The sequence below is a fragment of the Danio rerio genome, chromosome 7, assembly GCF_049306965.1.
Source record: "Danio rerio strain Tuebingen ecotype United States chromosome 7, GRCz12tu, whole genome shotgun sequence".
Lineage (NCBI taxonomy): Eukaryota > Metazoa > Chordata > Actinopteri > Cypriniformes > Danionidae > Danio > Danio rerio.
Window position 1 is genome coordinate 28844766 of NC_133182.1, and position 21611 is coordinate 28866376.

General features: G+C 34.4%; 1 protein-coding gene across 1 annotated transcript in view; it reads left to right on the forward strand.

Annotated features, from left to right (window-relative positions):
• The window catches only part of ccdc102a (coiled-coil domain containing 102A), a 112457-nt gene that overhangs the window by 79466 nt on the left and 11380 nt on the right, over window positions 1–21611 (forward strand). Inside the window, 2 exon segments of the mRNA NM_205552.1 lie at window positions 16888–17058; window positions 18614–18717. Coding sequence (NP_991115.1) covers window positions 16888–17058; window positions 18614–18717 — 275 coding nt within the window.

The window sequence follows — 21611 nt, forward strand, 5'->3', positions numbered from 1 at the left end:
ATACAGTATCTAACTTTTCAAATTTTTGCTTGTATTGTTTGGGTTTTTAACTTCTGGTCCAATCCCATGTCAACAGCTCCTTTAGAAATATTATTCACAGGAAAACGTGACCTGTTCAATACATCCGACTGTATGTAACAACAGATTTTTTTATATGATGTTTAACAGCAATGGTCAAAAATTGTTTGTCTAGAAATGAAAATCATCAAACCTGCAAATATATTAATTTATTTTATTGATTTTGTTTTTCATACAAGTCAGTCATAAGATAAAATGTTCTTCAAATAAATTTTTTATTTTATTGATTTTTTTTCATACAAGTCAGTCAAAATATAAAATGTTCTTCAAATAAATTGTTTTTTATTTTATTTTATTGATTTTGTTTGATTTTGTTTCTTTTTTTAAAAAAATTATAATACTAGAACTTAAATTAATGTTATTTCTGTTTTTGCCAGGAAGTTGATTGATTGATCAGCAGTAAGTCTTACAAGTTTGTAACAACTCAAGGGTAAATAAATAATGACAGAATTCAAACTTTTTTGTTCTTGCCCTTCCATACTTTTTGTAGTTTTGCTGCTTCAGCCGATCTCCTTCTATATGTGACCCTGGAAGTGTGTCCACACATTAGTCAGTTGTCCCGTGATCCCATGCCAGTCAGCCTGAACCCTATTTGAGCAGGTCTGAGTTAAAATGAACCCATTAGCACCTTTCTGCTATGGCTTATTTATGAGCAGCAGAGGCTAATGTCCCAGTTAGCCAGCACTGACAACATGCCATTAATGTTGATCTACTGCCCAGTGTCTAACCCGAAGGGACAAACGGTAAGGTGCACGCACGTATGAGTGCAAAATGCTTCTCATAGATAAATTAGTTGAGGATCTGAACTCAGGGGAAATCATCGTCCAGATCTGCATATTTGGAGAACATTTTAAATGAAGATGTATAAGCCTAGACGTTGATATGTAAGGGTTGAGCAGCTCTGATACCGATGTCTGGTCCAAGGCTTTTTTTTTTTTATTGAGAGAGCTCTCGGTCAGCAAAAAAAGAGTCTCCTCTCAGGACCGATAGGAGGGAAAGTGGAGGAGGTGAAATGAAGGTTAAACTGCAAAAAGGAGAGAGGGAGAGAGAGAATGATGAGGATGACGATATGAGGATAATGTGCCGAAAGAGAGTGCAATGTTCATCTCACTTACAAAAGAGAGATTGTGGAAAGGGGGGGGAATAAATGGACGGATGGACAATACAATCACAGAGGACAATGGATCTGCACTGTGAAATTGCATGGAGGTAATGAAGGTGAGACATAGAGGGTGAATGGAAGAGGTGACAGGAGAGTGAGAGAGAGAGAAGGGAGGCAAAGGGAAACGTAATTGGAAGCTCAGGACTGAATGAAGAAGGCGAAAGGGGCTCGAGAGGGAGAAATGGTCCCGCTTTAAATCTGATCTGGGGGTTAAAGGTCATGTGGTGTTTCGAGGGCTGCTGTGTGGTCAGAACCGGGCTTTTCTTGCACGCCGATTTTTATTGCTTGAAGTATTCCTATAGCAGTGAACAAACACTAGCAGCTCGAATGGTTGTTTCTCTTGACTTTAGTTTAATGACTTTTTAAAAAAAATTTTGCATGAACATGTATAAAGTGGATCATCATCTTTCGAAGTTGTCCTAATTCTATTGAACAACACCCATTCTTGTTCTTGGGCAATTTCAAAATTCACTTTTAGATTCACTTTGAATATTGACTGCTGTATATACTTTATAAAAAAAAAAAAAAAAGAAAAAGAAAAAAGACTGTTAATACTTGTGGTATGCCTTGTGGTTCATGATTTTTTGTTGATGATGAAAAATGTTTTAAGTAAAAGGTAATTTATTCTAATATTTTTTAAAAATGATATTGATATTTTACTTGAAAGATGCACTCTAATGGTTTGTTTCTACTAGCATTGCAGTACAGCAGGGCTATTCAATTAGTTTGTCATGGGGGCGAGTTCATAAAAAGCATCCCAAATGAGGGGCTGGAGACATATGACTTGCAACATGAGTGATGACACAACAGCAAAGTAAGAGCCCATATGTCTAAAACACCCATTTTGGATTTTTCTACATTAAATGTTAATATATTGTATTTTGAAACTACATAATATCATTGCATTGTACAGTAGGCTTTTATTTTTACAAATATTCAAATGTTGTATTTCAAACCCCAACAAAAGCAGTGCATTGCTTAAGTAGGATTCTTCTACATTTAGACACATTTGTATGTTTTAAACTGCATAACAATTATGAATGCAACAATTATTGATTTTGGTTGTACGATTATATAGTCCAAAGAAAAATCATGATTTCACGGTTATCACGTCTAATGTAAATTTAAGCTTTTAATTAGGTAAGTAGTTAAATTAACTTTTGGTATCTGCGTTGAGACATGCTTAATCATTTTAATAATTTGTATTAATTTGTCTAACATATCTTTTGGTTATAGTACACTGAAAGCCACACACAACTCTCACCGATATGGCATGAAATGTTTTCTACTCAATGCGTCTGAAAAACGCGAGCGCTTCGCTTGCGCACACATATTGGCATATATTCTGACATTGTAAATAACAAACTTGCATGCAGGAAAGATGCGACATGTGAATGGCCCACTGCTATAGTTAATCCAGTGTGTGGGTTCGTATTAGGCTTGGTGTATAAGCTTGAAAATTTACTCTATCACACAGGTGGCATAAATTTTAGTTGCAGGAGTTTCGTTCTGTGCAACTAACGCGGAGTAGAGAAGCCTTTATATTTCAAGCCTGGTTTTTACTTCTGTGTTGAGTGATCGGCGTGACCCTTGGCGCATGCCTTGCACGTAGCCCTGCATTTACTACTGCCTGCTGTCTGTGTTGCTCTGCAACAAAATTTCCAAAATGCTAGCTGGCTGTAGGTGTTTATGTTCCTCTGTGTAGAGTTTCTTCGCTGGTGTTTTGTTTTATTCTGAACGCTACCTTAATGTAATTGGCTCAAACGCGCTTATTCAGTGGCGGGAACCAGCAGCATGCAACAACTTTAATCATAAGGTAAACCCAAAACAACAGTTTCCAACTAGAGCTCCTTTATAGGACTCCACATTTTAAAGAAGCTTGACAAAGTGAAACATAGAAACCCCACTGCCTACTAGTGTTTATTCTCAGAGCAGCACAGACAGAATGTAGAAGTATAAATGTTGACAAAAGCGGAGTTTACTTGCCAGTTATGAGTCGAGGAATACAGCGATCACTTGACGCAGAAGTATAAACCAGGCTTAAAGGACTGTTGGAGGTGGAAATGCAAGCCTGGTTTGGAAGACCCATGTTGAATATTATATAATACTGTACTGTAGTAAACCACCATAACTCTGGTAACAAGGTATACACATTACATTTTTCCAATAGGGTGTTTTCATAGTGTTGATATTCAGAGAACAGAATCATTTTCAGAAAACAGTTCTAAAACGAGCTCTTTGTTTCTTAATATGTGGTGACTATTCTAAAAAACTTTTATATCCACTATGAAGAGTCTTTTGTGAGATGCAGAGTTCCTTGAATGCTGACAGTTCTTCGTTGAACCATTAATGCCAATAAAGTACCATTATTTTTAACAGTGTATGTTGCAATTATCAACAAAGTGGTAAGCCAACTGCTGAATAACTTGCATTTAGTTTTACTCTCTTTAGCATGTGTTAATTTTGGACCTTGTCTGTGAGGTCTCATGTTAAAACCACTATTCCCACCTGTAGACTCTTAAGGTGAACTCCAATTTAGATTCACACTGTGTATATTCCCACAAAGCACCATTCATTGTAAGGCACTGCAACTTCTATTTGTGGACAGCACATCTATTTTTTTTGGCCAGTTGGACTGTATGTTCCCTGTTTTTAGGTCAGGCCCACTAAGACCCAGAGACACTGTTTGTCATAGCTCCTGGCCCACTGTTTTTACCCATTGTGAAGCCAGAGTGAGTGAATCATCCTCTCGGTCTGTCAAGAGAAATAGTGTTAGAAAGGCACAAACTGGCAGAGAAGCCATTACGGCTCCAGCGGCTCCTCCATCGCTCGGGTTTTGCCATAAGCTGAGGCGTTTCGCCCCCAGACAGTGCTCTCTCTCAGCTGTCTTATTAGACTTGATCTAATCCTCTGCTGTAATGATGGCTGTAAGGCAAGGTCAAGGGTTTCAACAAGCCGCACTTGTTGCAGTTAAACAAGGATGTAACTGAGATGTAGCGTTTTGCTTTATTAAAAGATGCTTTCTTGTGTAAAACAATCTAATGTAGGAGCAGCTCTAAAGGTTTTCTAGATTTTCACTGGTATTTTAGCTTTTGTAAGTATAGTCAGTGTTGGGGTTAACTCATTACAAGTACTTGAGTTACGTAATAATACAATTTTTTAAGTAATGCATTACTTTAAAAAATACAAATGTTTTAGTTACTTTTTTAAAAATGTAATACATTTTACTTTTTATTTAAACTTATTAGCTTTTAAAAAATACATAGGTGAATTCAAATTAACAGAGTCACGTTGAATCAAGCACTCAATAAGAGAATGTGTTCATTATTTTGAAAGAATCGAAGAAAAGGAAAAGGAGATTATCTGAATGAACAGCGATTTTTACATAGCTAATGACACAAAGTACAAAAGTAGCATAGCTTTAAACTTCATTTAATCTGTTTATACAGCATGTATAGCTCTAGGGTCAGAAAGTTCCCAGAAGGTAACATGTTATCATAAATTATGTTTTATGTGTTTTTTTAAGGTAATAGAAAGTTATACAGTTCAATGCATTGTTAATTGCAGAGCTCCTCTATGTAAAATAAGAAGGAAAAAACCCTCCAAATTCTGAAAGAGATCAAGCCTCAGCCAAGGTAAGGAAAAGTAACATAAAGTAACTCAAGTAATGGAACGCATTACTTGCCATAAAAAGTAACCAAGTAATACAATTAGTTACTTTTTTTGAGGAGTAGCTCAATATTGTAAGTAACTTTCCCCAACACTGTTATTGTTATTAGGTGTGTACGACTTCATGCAGCGCTGCGCAGATCAATAAAAATCAGTCTGAAATCTGTCCTAAAGCGGTGCATGCTGGTTAGAAATTTTGTCTGGCTTAATGCTGCCCCGATGCCACGTGACTGTCACAAAGTAACGCGACAGCGCTCTGAGATCAGTTGATTGATTTAGCCAGTGCAGCATCTAAAGAGCAGCAACTGCATGAGCTGCAATGACGACACCGATATTGACTGGATTCCCCGCATGACAACTACCACGTGCGTTTCGGGTTTATTATTGGACAAAACTCACAAATTACTAAACAAACAATTAACTTTTTATACCATGTCTATCTTGTATATATCTTGTATATAAAAAGATTAAAAATATTTTACTGCAGTATCATTTTTTTTTTGTTAAATAATTGGTTTATAATTGGTAAATAATTTTTGTTCAATATTTTTGGATTAAAGTGATTTTTTTTTTTAATTATTCTTTCCTTATTCAAAATAATCTTAGTCATTGTTTAAGACTTAATCAAAACACTTTGTTTTGGGATTTACACTAATATATATTGGAAAGATTCATATTTATAAATGTAAAACCCTTTTTAGCATATTTAAACAAGAAGTATTAGCCTAAAGAGTGATTTTTAAACTCTTAGAATTTGTGCTTATTGCTTTGTATTTTATTGGCCCATTCATTGATATTTATTTCCTTTTTTATGTGCCCTCTTGTTTCCCTTTTTTTCTCATCCTTTTGTTATATAGGCTACTTAAATTTATTTCCTAATTCTCTTGTAATGTAAAAGTGAACTTCAGCTTCTAGAGACTGTATTCTGTTGTTAAAAATAAAAAAGTAAATAATGATGATGCCATGTGATCGGTCATCATGACTGCCGCAACTTTAAGGACAGAGGTGTCCGGCTTGACAGCTCCGTTTTTCAACTCCGCTCCCGCCTGCGCTAGGCTAATCTCATTGTTCATGGTTCAAATCAAAACCATGGGGGTCAGTGTCATTTGATTGAATATCTACCGATACTAAAACCTGATCTGGGTTAAAACCTGATTGGGAAAATAAAAAAACCTGATTGGGACATCCCTAATATTGAAATTAATTTATTTGACCATTTTTGTACCAACTCTGTCATGCCATTTGTACATTTAATGGTTTTAAAATAATTTCTTAGGCTGGTCCAGGTATTGGATATAAAGAGCACATTAACAGTCAATCGCCCCTTTGACTGCTAATCAAGGCTACAGCCTACATTTAGCTTTATGATTTCTCCAGAGCATTACATATCCTCTGCCATCATGACTGGGTTGTATAACTAGATATGTGGGTGTGAGGCATCTTTATGTGAGTATATATGCACACCATTTTTTCTGTTTTATATCGACTGCGAAAGCATGGGTTATCATTATATAAAGCATACTGTATTTCAAAAGAGGAAGCAGAGTGGGCAGAAATAGTTTGGTGCGTTTATTTATCTAGAGCTTTATTTTTATTTTTTTTTATTGCTCCAAATAAATTCACTATAGATAATATAATTTTATATTTCAAACTAAATCTGCTTTTATCCGGCTGTGCATACTGTAGACGGCAGCCATTGAAGCCATTCAATGCACAGCACGTCAGAAAGCTCTCGTCTCGCTGCTCTCAATGCTTCTGCATGAAAGGCAGATTGAGAGGAAATAGAATCCTCTAAAAGGCTGCACATTTGTGTATTTCTGGTCTTTTTTTTGGAGTACGAGTGAAAGACAGTGGGAAGTGATTGTGCCTAGGTGTGTGTTTTGAGCGCAGCGGGCCAGATGTTTAAGCAGATTTCAAGATCAGAAAGGAAACATTTAACAGCTTTCCCCCCATGCGGATGTACAAACTCACCATGCCTCGAGTGTGTGTCTGTTTGCATTCAACTACCATTATTAAACTAAGCGTTTCCTTGTATTCCCCATGTGCACATCTTAAGTCTGTACTGGCGTTGATCAGGTGTCTATTCGTGTATCCCGAGTTTTCACATCTCGCTATGGATTTCCCTCTGCTGCAGTAATTTCTGTAGCATCATGGATCATTCATCAAGACGTGGTATATGTTTTATTCATCCGTCCCTCTTTTTCCTTTCCACTTTTAAAACACTCACCAAGGATGGCGAAGCCCAAATTACAGAAGATGAAAAATTCAACTTTTAAGTGGAGAAGGCTGTTAAATCACAGACTCCCTTTTTTCCCGATGTGATGTCATTAGTAATTTTTGCCCTCCTTCACTTAACATGTATATTTCATCTTTTCAGACGGCTTCTGCTCTCTGTCTTTCATGCTAATCTCTGTCTTTTCTTTGAAGTTGTCTGAATTTCCAAACAGCATTTCACCTGTTTTTGTCATGACTTTAAGATTTTATTTTTACAAGAAGTTTCACAAAGTAATTTGGAGACGAGCATGTGAGTAAGCCAATCGGATCATTCCAAACTCGCTATAAATAGCCCGACTAGCATCACTCCCTCATCTTCATTTTTTTTTACCCCCACCCTCACAAGCTCATTGACCAGACGGGAGCCCTGAGCTCTATAATCTCCGAGCTCAGGGCTCTCTCCCGGGACAATGTGCCAAACCTGCTATTATTATCAAGCCATATCTAGGTGTAAACTCTTGTGCTATTATTATTAAGCCATATCTAAATGTGAACTCTTGAAATGTCTATCATTTCATGAAATACATTCTAGGGTGTTAATCTACCTTTAAGAATAGAACTGTTTTGCTGTTTCTTGAATAATCTGTTAATTGGTTAAGTGTTCTAAAAGAGCACATTAGGGCTTTAGAAAACAATGTTGTGTATGAGACTTGGTTTAACTCTAGTGTAACTGCTGAGGCATGATTAATGCTTTTTTTCATTCTCATTCTTGGTGGAATTTTTTCTGTCATGTACAGTGCTCAGCTGTGTATATATAAGTACACCTCCCACAAATCTCTCTTTTAAATTTATAGTTTTATATAGGAAGCTATACAATATTATATTTGTGCATATACATTTCATTGGTCAGTACTGAAGCCAAATCTGGAGCTTATCTAACAAAATAACTTATGACAACAGTCCAAAAACTAGCACACCCCAGTTAAAAAGTTATAGAAAAATATTGAATATAAATTTTAAACAGAGGAAAACTCAAGAGAATCAAAAAATTGAAAGAAAAAAAATAGTTGACATTTTGTTGGTTGTAATTTATTTTATTTAATTTTTTGCTATATTTTGCTTGTTTACTTGTATTATCTTTCTGTTTCTAAACATGTTTGGTGACTAAAGTACTATTTTAATAAATATATCTGTTTAATTATTATGTTTTGTTTTAATTCACCAAAATAAATTGCCTATATTCACTGTTAAATAGATAAAAATATTATTATTTATTTACTCAATTCTGCTGAGCACTTCACATAGTTGTGATTAAAAACTGGATAATAACTTACATTTGTGCAATTCTGATGACTTGGCAAACCATCTGTATGATACACTCTCTCCCTCTCTGTATGTCCTCTCTTATCTCTGTATGCACCAGACAGTTCCTTATCAACACTTCATGTTTCTAAAAAATATTGTGCAATTCTTGTTTTAGTGTGCTTCATGCAGGTAAGTGGGCTTGACAAACCAAAGTGTGATGCATTCTTCTCCTCTCCATATGCACCCGACACCTTTTAAGCAACCCAAGCTTCTTGGAAAGCATTGTGCAATTCTGAGTTTGCTCCACACCAGTGAATTACACTTGACAAACCACCAGTTGGAAACAATCTCTTCTAAGAAATCTAAACTGACTTGTCGTAGCAGTCAGATTCCGCTGCTCTCTGGTGATTTAAAGTGCTTATTTTATCCTCTCTTTTTTTAGTTGCTTTGGTTAAATGCGTCTGCTAACTGAATAAAGGCAAATGTACTCTCCCAGGGCTTAGTATACGTCTCTTTTCACTTCGGGGCTCACTTCTTTCTCTGATCATTTTTTTAAGGACCCACCCGTCTTTTCACTAAAATGTTTGTATGTAATGCTCATTTAAACCTTTATTTATTAACACACAAATGTCTTCTATTATTTTCTGTTATCAGTATTTTATAAATATTCATATATATATACACACACACAAACACACACACACACGTGCGCACACACACACACACACACACACACACACACACACACACACACACACACACACACACATATATATATATATATATATATATATATATATATATAAAAATCTAAAACAATATGAATGAATGAACAGATTTGCGTCAAATGGTGAGGTTGTTTTTGAGTTTAAAGTAATTAGTCAGTAAAGAGTAGAAAGTGCGTTACTTCAATCATTTTAATATAGCATATTAATAATGAAATCCAAAAATTATAGTATAATAGTTCATTTTAAGCTTACTGCCCACCTGCAGAATCGCTGAGGCCCACTAGTCGCCGCGGCCCACCTGTTCAGAATCCCTGTACTATGCATATGTATAAACCTACCTTTTAACCTAACATTACCCCGTCTAGTTATCTTATATGACCCAGTAAATTCTTAGATAATTACACACAGTGAGTGCACTTAACACGTACTTAAAGTGCTGTCCCTTTAGATTTTATCACACTAATTACAACAAACATTTTACAGTCCTTGTCATGTCAGTTGCTAATAATTAGATTATTGTTATTTATAAATTTGTAAGTTTAAAATTACATTCTTAATTACCTTTTTTCTATTTAATTATAATGTTAATTTATCTGTTTATTTTGATGCTTTAGTTTATAAATATTTTTACATAGTTTTAATTGTAGATAGATTTTGTACACAACTTACCAATTTAGCTCAACAGAATTACTTTGAAGGACAAAATAAATTAAACACAAACATAACTGATTTTTGTGACAACTGATCTGTTGAGGTAAAGCCCTAACTATGTCTTGAACATTTGGGGGAGGAATTTGAAACGTAACAGAAGTTCTCCAATTCTTTTTAGTTAAATGTTCAATTTGAAAAAACAAAATGCATCCATTGAGTTTTATTTATTTATTAAATATGATATAAATATGATTAAATATGAACAATTGAGGAGTTTGCATCACTGGACATCCATGTGTAAGATTTAACTAAAACAGTTGTCAAATATAGAATATATAATATCATTTCATTCCCTATTGAATGCCAAATGAATTAGAATTTCTGTGCTTTTTACTGGTGTTTTAATATTAAATATTATAATTTTACATTAAATCGCTTTCAACATAAAACAGATGCTCCGCACTGGAATTTAAGCTCTGCTGAACCATAAATAATAATTATGTCCAGTAATTTTGACACTGACGAGTGCTGTTACCCAGCTGAAGCCAGGCCATTCCAAAAAACTAATTTTAATAATTTTTGTCAATTTATAACTGAACTCTCCAAGCAATGTAGTTTATACGATCTGTGCAATGATTTCAGATACTGGAGAAACAATTTGGCCCACATCACACAATCTAATCCTATGAACTGTTTTTAAATGCTGTAGATTTGAAAAGAAAAACCCCACAAATGTTATCTTTGATCACGCCACACACAGGTTTGCCCGTGCAGCACCTCAGCAGGCGTTATTAAGCGATGTGCTCCACATACAGAGCAGTGTGATTTGCTCTGGGGTTAACTATGCTGTGGCTCTCTCTCGGTAAAAACACAAGTAGATCTTGTCCTCTTTTCCAGTGACCCAGAAATCAATAGAACACAGCGGCATGGGATTCACATTCTGCCAGGTGGCTTACAGAGTTTTAAGTGTGTGTGCGTGTGCGCGCTTGTCATTATTCTTTCTCCTTTTATGCTGTTAGAATCCTTTAAGGTTCTTTCTTTTATGTCCTACTTTTTTATACCTGTAAAATTAAACGGATAACAGTTATTTGTCTAATTCTGGTGGGAAAACTTGTCATTGTGAGCAATTAGCAAAAAATAAAATAAATAATAATGTCTATACAGTTGAAGTCAGAATTATTAAACCCACTTCGATTTTTTTTTTTTTTTTTTTTTTTTAAATATTTCCTAAATTATGTTTAACAGAGCAACGAAATTTTCACAGCATATATGATAATATTTTTTCTTCTGGAGAAAGTCTTGTTTTACTTCGGCTAGAATAAAAGCAGTTAATTTTTTAAACAGCATTTAAAGGTCAAAATTATTAGCCCCTTTAGGCTATATATTTTTTTTCGATAGTCTACAGAATATACCATCGTTATACAATAACTTGATTTGAGGCCTGATTGCCTCAACCTGCCTAGTTAACCTAATTAAAGGGTCATGACATCCCCCACTTTCACTTTAGGTCCACCTTAGAGTTTTTTCAAAAGATGCATCATAATGGGCGTGGAGCTCTGTGAGCAAAGAGCAGGAGTGGGCATGGCCAGCAGGGGAGAAGGAGGGGAGCGAACAACTGTTTTGAGTCAGCTCACAAAATGAGACTCAAACCATGAGGAGACCCATGGTTTTATAGTTTACAAAGTTAAAAAGCGAAGAAATAAACAGTAATTGAATGCCCTGCTACATTTGTTATTCGTAATTTCATTTACAGATAATGGCAATTTATATCATTATAAAGATAATCGTGTTCATATAAACACTGTAAATGAGGACTTTTCCCTCAATCCTCGGGTCTGAATCATAGGTCTGAATGCAGACTCGGTGCAGCAGGTCTCTTGCCCTGTCTATTTTTACCATTAGCCCTGTTTGTAATCTAGAGGATTTAGGCAAACACAGCAGCATGGCGATGTGTCTAAATGTGAATGAACTCCTGATAAAAGACAACATTCACCATCTCCAATTCTCATACTGCTCTCCTGGCAAAACTGCTTGCTGCACACAAACAACTTTGCTTTATTGGCCCTGGCAGCATCGCGGGGAAAACATGCGACAAACCCTGCGGATCATGGAAACAAACACATATGACCTTTCATGAGCAGCTAAATGCTGTGTGCCATGACTTTGTGTCTCACAGCTTGGCACTGGCAGGTCTGCCTTGCCTTCGAAAAGCACATGCAGTCATGAATAATTAAGAAGCCGGCTCTTCTCATAGGATGAGAAAACTCCCCTATGAATAATAATGAGAAACCAATGCATCATCTTTGCACTTGCAGTTCTGCGCTACGTCGCCGATTTTGATCCCACTCCAAAAATCATTTTAAACCCAAAAGCTGAAATTAGCGGACAATTAAAATTATCCAGTTTTCCCCACAATTAAAGCTAACAGGTGCTAACATTGTCTTAACTGATGCTCAACACACAAATCTGTTAAAATCTCAAAATAAAGTACTCAAGGGTTTCCTGAACCTTTAACCTAGTCAAGTCTTTAAATGTCACTTTAAGCTGTATAGAAGTGTCTTGAAAAATATCTAGTAAAATATTATTACTGTCATCATGGCAAAGATCAAATAAATCAGTTATTAGAAATGAGTTATTAAAACTTTTATGTTTCGAAAAGTGTTGAAAAAAATCTTCTCTCAGTTATTATTATTTTTTCAAATATTCACATGAAAACTTATTTGTATGCCTAAAATGTTGAAAATGGATAACAGCCAATTTTATTGTCTCATCAAACTACTGGTATAGTTCTCCCAAAAATTTCAATTGAATCAACATTTACTAATCCTCTAAACATGAAAGAAGATACTTTGAAGAATTTTGGAAACCGGTTATCATTAAGATCCATAGAAAAAGCAAATACTATTAAAATCAATGATCAACAGTTTTCAAAATTATTTTGTTTTCAAACATATTTTTTGTTCAAAAGGAAAAATTTATTTTAAGTTAGTAGTTTCATGAATTACATATTACAACATTTATCTTCCTAAGGTTTGACATTTACAATTTATATTTTAAATCAGTTGTCAAATATTAATATAAAACCATGTTTTGCTAAATTACCTTGCTTTTAAAATGCCAAACATCAGGATTTGCATGCATCGTTTCATCGCCATATTATTATTACAACAATTTGATAACTCAACATTAAACTGACCATTTAAACCAGAATTTGCAGTCTGTTACTGTCAATTGTAAATCTAGTTTAATCTGACTGACCATCTCAGACGTTGAGCAGTGTATTTTGTATGAGGCCAACCATCCCAAAAAATAACTTTGAAATCTTTGTCATTCTACACTGAAAAAAATTATGTCTGCAAAATTGTTGTAATGTGTGTTAAATTGAATAAACAAATAAAATTTAGTAATGTTTAATTTAATTTGTTTGTTAAAATTCAGCCCAAATACATTGTTTACAACCTTTAACTTAGTAAAACTAAGTAAATCTTTGAATAATTTCTTTTCAGTGTAATAACAGAACTCTGTAATTGCAATAAATCTATATTAAATGCATTCTTTTCTGTTGTTAGTCTTTGAAGGCCTTCTCTTTTAGATCAAATGATTTTTATGCCTATATGAAAAAAAAGGTGAATCATTGATAATATAGAAGTATGAATGCTACATGCTTTTACTCTAAAACAAATAGACATTATGGCTGCTGGAGATGTGGGAGGTACATTATGAATGAGATTTGTCCAGCTACTTGATTATCCTCTTCAATTATTAACAGATTCTGGTGCTTCCCTTTGCCTTCCTACCCCCCTCAGCCTCTGTAGACTCTCTTTGTTTCTCACTGTTATGTTCATGAGCTCAGCATGTATGTGCACAGAAAAGTGGAAATGTCAGAACATTGAGCTGATTATTCAAGGTTAGTTCTCACCTAGAGATCTAGTTAGTGCTGGACCTAAAGGGACTGTTCTCCCTAAAAATGAAAGTTCGGGTTTCTGTTAAACACAGAATGAGAAATTTGAGATTTGAAAGTTTTGAAAAAAAAACAAAGAATATAATGTATTTGCTAAAATTGATAAATTGATAATTGAAAAATTTAGCACAATAAAAATTTTTAATTCATTTTATTTTTTTATTTTAAAATTTTATTTATATTTATTTTATTTATATATACACTAGTAAAGGATATTATGGTGTCACATATAAATAATATATACAATATTTTTTTCTTTTTTGTTCGGTTCTATACCAGAATGTGTTGACAAAAACATGTCCTAATGCAATTTTTAATGTTTTGTTGTATCAGGTAATATGTACATTACCCTTGGGATGTTTGGGGTCAGTATTTTTAAATATTATATTATTATTATTATTATTATTATTATTATTATTATTATTATTATTATTATTATTATTATTATTATTAGATATTATGTCTTATGAAATAAACAATAAACATATGTAAATTTTATCTTAATACATGATAGCTTTTCAGGATAGAAGCTTCAACGGATCAGTTGAGTGGAATGGGAATTATTGGAATTTAAACTAATTCTAAAATGCAGTTTATTCCTGTGATAGATACAAAATGACATCAGCACAGATTAAATCAAATATCTAGTGCTGTCTGAAATTCACCTCTAAAAGTTGTGTTTATCTCAGCCTATTTAGGTTTAATTATTTTACTTTAAAGACAATGACTTAACTTTTTGTTCACTATAATCTTCTATGTGTAGCTGCTTTGACACAATCTACATTGTAAAAGCGATATACGAATAAAGATTAATTGAATTGAATTTGCCATAAGAGTAAAATTACTAAAGTTACACACAAAAGCCTGAGAAAAATTTACATTTTAGATGAAAATCTCAGATGGCATTTAGAGATTTTTGCATCTGAACTCCTCGTGCTCTATATGGTTTTAATAAGCATTTATTCTCAAAAATGTTCTTTATATGTTCCTAGAATGTGCCACCAAACGTTTTACAGTATTGAAAATGCAAACAAGGGTGTTAAAGGTCCTTGTATACAGTAAATGTTGACAGATTAAGATCATCTGCATATTACAAAGCCTTCTATTTAAAAGTAAAGAGATCATTTGACTGTTTTTTTCAGAAATCCACCAGACTAGAAGGGCTTTTGTTATCTATAGTGTGATTTCAACTGTTCCACGGACAGCCTTTATTTTACTTTAGTTTGTTTTGTCTTTTGTTTTCCTTCGTTGGCTGGTATATGGAGTGTGGTATAGCTATACTAGAAACCGTCTTTCTTCAGATGCCTCGTCTTGCCTTGTCTAACCACAAGATCAGCTTGGACAAATACCTGAATACAGCACACATTGTCAGTGTTAGTTTGTCTTGTCTTGATTTAAATACTTGAGGCTGTGGTTTCCGGCTTGTAATCAGGGCACAGCTTTTAGCAGCAGGTCTGAGTGGGTTTTCAAGATGGTAGATGTGAAACGCGATACTTCAGTGGGTTCCATGATGATTAAATGTTACTGCATTGCCCCTTTATTTACACCGTTCCCAAAAACTGCATAAGAAAGAAGAGGAAAAATATCCAGTTGCAAGAAAACCGAAATAGGTAGAACACTGTGTTCTCTTGAGCCGTGGTGCACCACATTTTTGCAACTTTGTTCTATAAGAACATGACAATCACTGTTTAAAAGTTTTTACTCTAATGCTCTATGGGTTACTGTAGACTCCCATGACAGGAAAATAATAATGAAAATGGGAAAAAACAAACACTATAGGGGGGCAGTGCACCTGCTGTTGGTAACATAATGTTCTTTGTTGGTTATGAGCTGTTTTATTTGGTGATTAGATGTGACTTGGGCTCCGCATCATAGTCCCTTGTGTTGTGATGAGAAATGAAGCACTGTGTCCCATTACATTAATGGTTAGGAAGGTTAAAATTGTTTTCATTACTGTGAAGTTCTGTCTGAGCTGCGTTCTTTCTGTGAAACTGTTCAGAAGAGATCTTTTTCACATCGGATATGGTATTATAAAATCTATTTCTTTGAAGTACGTCTAGTGAAGAGCTCAGAATGTGTTTTTTCCCTTTACGACACTTTGTATCAACCACACTTTTTGTTGTTTGCTTTGGTGTAGCATCCAGGCACAACTAGGATGACAGTCATTATATTTAAAGTGCACTTTTAAGGACACAAAATCATCTTTTGGAAGCTGGTTGAACAGAACTGTGTGTAGGTATAGTGTGTCCACTTTCACATTGCAGTGATATAAACAGAAGTCTATTTTTTTATATATTTTTTTATTTCCTGACGTTCAAATAGGAACCAAATCCCAGTGATTTAGAGGCCAACCATGACGTGATGTAGAGTAGGAGTGTGGTTTTCCCCATTCACTGAATTGATTGACAAGATCTTATTAAAATGTCTCCATAGTAACGCATATGAACATGTCCACAGAACAGGATTTGCAAAGATATTGGGATTAAAAGTTTTGTTCCAACTCTGTGATCAGCTGCACCTCAAGAATGGGCATGTTTGTAATTAAGTCAGTAAATTTGCTATGTAATTCATAATCGCTGGAATCACTACTGCCTCATAAGGTGAGTAAACGTGCGTGTTTGTATTGCAAATTTTGTAACGGCATTAAAACTCCACCACAAATACATTCAATAAACATATTTGGTATTTTTGAATAATGAGCTTTATTTCAGCTTCATCCGTCTTCGTTTCTGTCACTGACTGCTGTTTATCTGATGTGATGCATGAAAAGCAGACATGCTTGTGGGTGGGGAGAACCAGATCATTTGTATTTAAAGGCACAGGCTAAAAAAACTCTGAGGCCAAAATAGGCATATTCTACTATTTTTAATAATGTTGATTGGTATTTTGAGCTGTAAGACTGGACAGACTTTTTGTAAAAGGGGTAAAACCAGCACCCTTAAAAGAGCACCATTTTGCTTGAATGTTACCTTAAAATGCTTTTGCAAAACACTGAATGCTTGCTATATCAGTAGATGTACTCCTGATATAGCAAGAGCACAAATTAATATTCATAAGTCAGGCTGATATGGTGTATGTACGATTCATGTCTATACAATAATACATCTGTTCTCTTGCAGGAATTGGCAGATTTGCGGCACGTTCACTCCAAGGTGAAGAAGCAGTACCAGGAAAAGATGGCCGAGCTCACACATGCTAACCGGCGTGTAGAGCAGCATGAGGCAGAAGTGAAGAAGCTGCGGCTCAGGGTGGAGGAGCTGAAGAAAGAGCTGGGCCAGGCTGAAGATGAGGTGAACACAAGCATTTACTTCATATTTAATTCTTATTACTTAGGTGTAACCTAATCTAATCGGATACTCAAAAGTATTAAGGGACTTTTAGTTAAAATGCTTTAACTCAATAATTCCATCACCTGTTTTTTTTATTTATTTTTTTTTATAAAGGACAATGCACATTTATTAACTTTACTGAAAAATGCCAGAACTACCCAAAAATGGCTATTTTTTTTCATCTGTAGACCCTTGACAATGTTAGAGTAAACACCTAAAATAGAAACAAAGCATAATAACACAAAATGCACTATCATATATATTATTTAACCAGTGTGTATGTGTTTGTATAATCCGTTAACAGCAAGTTTGTTAGGTATTTAGATGCAAATCATTTTAGGAAGCTGCCTTCTGAATTTTTTCTTTAGACATATTATGTGTGTAAATTATGTCATATTATTATATTATATTATATTATATTATATTATATTATATTATATTATATTATATTATATTATATTATATTATATTATATTATATTATATGTAAGGGGTATTCAACGACTTGCCATGCGTTAAAGGGTTTTAATGCACGACGTGGGGGAGAAACGGAGTGTGTCTTTGCTGTAAAATATGTAGGGAAATTTAGCAAAAGAAAAACATATTGGGACAGGTAAGAGAAAATTCTGCTTTATTTATCTTCTTTAAAACAAAAGCAATAATCCAAACATCCAGTATCAATTTAATATTACATTATTTACGGTCATAAATTAATTATGAAAAAATTACACCTGACAACAAATAATAGGTTCAAAAGTCCAAAGACTGACCGTTAGATACACAAAAGATTAATTATACATCTTGTTTTAACAACAGAGATGCAAGAGATTAGATCCAGCTATAGGTCCTTAGATGGTCTTCCCGATATAAAGCTTTGCTCGGGAGGGGGGAGCCGTTCGCGGAGCTGTCGCTGACTGTCTGGAGCTTCCAACATTTTTAAACACTCACTATCCTTTTACATAAACTGCCGATTTGACTTTAAAATAGCTAGATTCTCGCTTGAAAAACTTTTTAAACTTGATTTTGTGGCATAATTTAGGAGTATTTTCCTAATTTTGCAGATTCCTATCGAAATTCTAAACTCTGGGATTCTAAATTCTGGAACTACCTGTACGTTTCAACGAAAATTATGCACACCCTCCAGCCAATCAGAATCAAGAATTTCAAAAAACCATGGAATATTATATTATATTATACAACATTGATTTTAGATTTAAAAAATGCATCAATATTAATTATTCTATGCTAGACATAACCACCATTATTAGATAAAAGAAAAATGTCAACCCATTACTTATCTGACTGTCAGACTAAATAACACTGCGTTAGTGACATGTTTAAATTAGCAAAATTCAAAGCCAAAAATATATTCACTATGCCACAGAAAACCAAATTTACATGTAACTTTGCTGTGCATAAATGTGCGTAATTCAGATCAGTGAACATAAGCTTCACTCAAGCTCTGTCTGTCAGCGGTAATGTTAATGGCCAAACTCACTATTTTGCATTTGTTTCAGTTGGATGAGGCCCATAATCAGACCAGAAAGCTACAACGATCCCTGGATGAGCAGGTGGAGCAATCCGAGAATCTACAAGTTCAGCTGGAACACCTACAATCCAGGTAACCAGACCGATATACTGTATATGCACACTCGACAGTCTCTCTGTAGCAGGTAAACTGTTGTGAAGTGTTTTTCAGAATGTTGTGTTCCGTTCGGCTCTCTTTTGATCGGTAATGAATGCAGGATAAGCTTCTCTGTTACACAACATCATGAATAAGATGGCAGGTTTATAGTGTAAACTGTCAGCGAGTCCCTCTCTCATTATTCTGCTTGCATTCAAGCTTGCACCTACCAGCAGCCAATCCCTGGCTGCCAGGCTGTGGGTTACCGTAGTAACAGGGAGACTGGAAGCAGTGTTGTGGGCGCAGCTGGAGAGAGCAGTGATGGGCATGTCGACACGCCACTGTTTATAAGAACTAGTCATGATACTGGATTTTCTAACGTAAATTAGGAAATAATCTAATAGCATTCATTAAAATTGCCATTTTTAATGCATGTCTTAATTTGTTAAAGGTTTGCTTGATATTTTAAGGAGTTTTACTACAGGTCAAGTCAGGCCTGTTGACCAGATTTTTACTTTCCCTGCCAGGGTTAATTAATCTAAAACCCAGTCAGATCACACATTATTTATTGTCGGTTATGAAAGTCACTACTGTATGTCAGATTATGTGATTTTGTGTTGATAAAGTCTTGACTTGTCGTGTTAACAAATCTGCCAGACTACACGCTCTTCAAGATCAGTCATATCATGACTTCTAAGATGAGCATTATTTCGCAAAGCAGTCACAAGTGTTGCTATAACAATATTTCTTATCTCAATTAAATTTTTTTATATCAATATCAATAAACACTAATGCTTGCAGACATCTAATAACTATGTTATTTAAGGGCAATCATTACGACATGGATATGATCAAATGTATATTTTCTTTTTAATATTAAGATATTTTCTTTGAAATCTAAATGTATATTTTCCTAACAGGGTTGCTTATTAAACACTCTTTAGGCTGAACTTGCTGCGAGTGAGCCAGAGAAAATGAAAGCACATCAGCAGCAAGGAAAAATCAGATGCTCAAGACATAATCTTTAAAATAATGACATATTAAAAAATTTGAAAGTATATGACAGAGGTTTGTGATACAACAACTACAGTGAAGCATTCATTAAATCCCTAATTTCCACAAAGCGAAACAAATCATCCACTCATGTAGTTGAGTAGTGGACGGGCACAAACAAAAATATGGTCTTTTTAAAACTAATTTTAGACACTGACAAATTTGTATTATCTGACCAGGGCTTTATGTGCACATAATAAATGCTTTAAGTCAATAAATGCACATATGACAAGCACTCACCTGCCATCACAGTTTCAGTCTTCAATTTCAGCACAAAGCTGAACAATACTGTTTAAAGCTAAAAAGGAAAAAGGTAACACCAATTCTCACTATTAATATCAGCTAATTATTACAAAATTAAACCAATTATTACAATATTGACTGTTTATTTGTTCGTATAAAATACATATTCTGCATGATCATATTCTATAACCCTAATGCTACCCAATACCTAAACCAAACCATTACCTTAATAACAATGAGTAAGCAGTAAATTAGGGGTTTTAGGCAAAAGTCATAGTAAATGATTGGTTTAAAGAAAGAATTGTACTTTAAGAGTCTGACCAAAATTTATAATTGTGTTATTCTAATTGTGTTAATGTAATGTTTATGAGTTACAGTCATTTAATCATCTAAAACACTAGTCAGCGGTGTTTTAGTTTTTTTCACTTTGGAGAGTAATGCAGAAGAACTGTTCATTAAACAAAATGTTTTATGTAATTTTTAATAGAAAAATTTTCTTTGTTTTCAACCATATTCACATCCTTTGCTCAAATACCGTCAAGATCATTTGCATGCTTAAAATCTTAAAGGTGCAGTATGTAAGTTTGACACCCAGTGGTTAAACTGGATATTACAAACCTGGATCAAAACAAACGCAAGCGCAGGTTGCAAGATTGACGAACAACAGGGGTCCGTTCTTCGTACGTGGATTACTCAGTTAGCCGGATTTGGATACTGACGATTTGACACGATCCAGGATCGTTTCGTTCTTCAAAGCTGATCCGAGAGTTGTTGTCATAGCAACAGTTCTGCTAGGTCAAACCTGATCGGGAGCAGGTTCAAGTCATATAAACAGGATTAGATCAGCTCAGTTCAAGCAAAGATAATACAGAAAGTATGTACCGAATTCTGATATTTTCTTACAGTAGTAGTTATATACACTTGGGAAAATGGTACATTTTTTTAAACTATATATATAAAGTTATAGTCATTAATAAAATAAATTAAGTTATACATATTAATAAAACGTATGCAGTCTGCACCCTCAAAATGAAAGTACAAAGACTGCCACCTGGTGGTGCAGAGAAAACTTATTGATATGAACTTTTTAGATCGCTTTAGTACAAATTGTGTATAATAGAAATGCACAATATGTTTCCTTTTTTTTAAAGCAATAATACATTTATGCTGTCATAAACATGTTTTGATAGTTAATATGCCAGTGATTTGATGCTTCACAAAAGTTGCAGACGCCTTTACCAATATGAAAATGCTTTTGTAAACAACCAGTTATTCTTTACACCGATTAAAAAACGGCTACTATAATAAAGAAAATATTTTCTAAATTTAGAACTAAATACATTGATTTGCATTGAAATACATGATGAATACACTTGACACATGAACGTGGAAAGCCTGCAGCTCACAACAAATGTGTAAAGTTATTGCGTGTCATATTTAACAAACCGTTTACTGCTAATTTGATGTAATTTTGCTCAAATGGATAATTGAATATGAATCAGATGATGTCATTACGCTGCTGTGCCGTCAGCCAATCGTTGCATTGCTGATCATGATTTCGAGGATCGATAAATCTGTCCTTCACAACACACGCA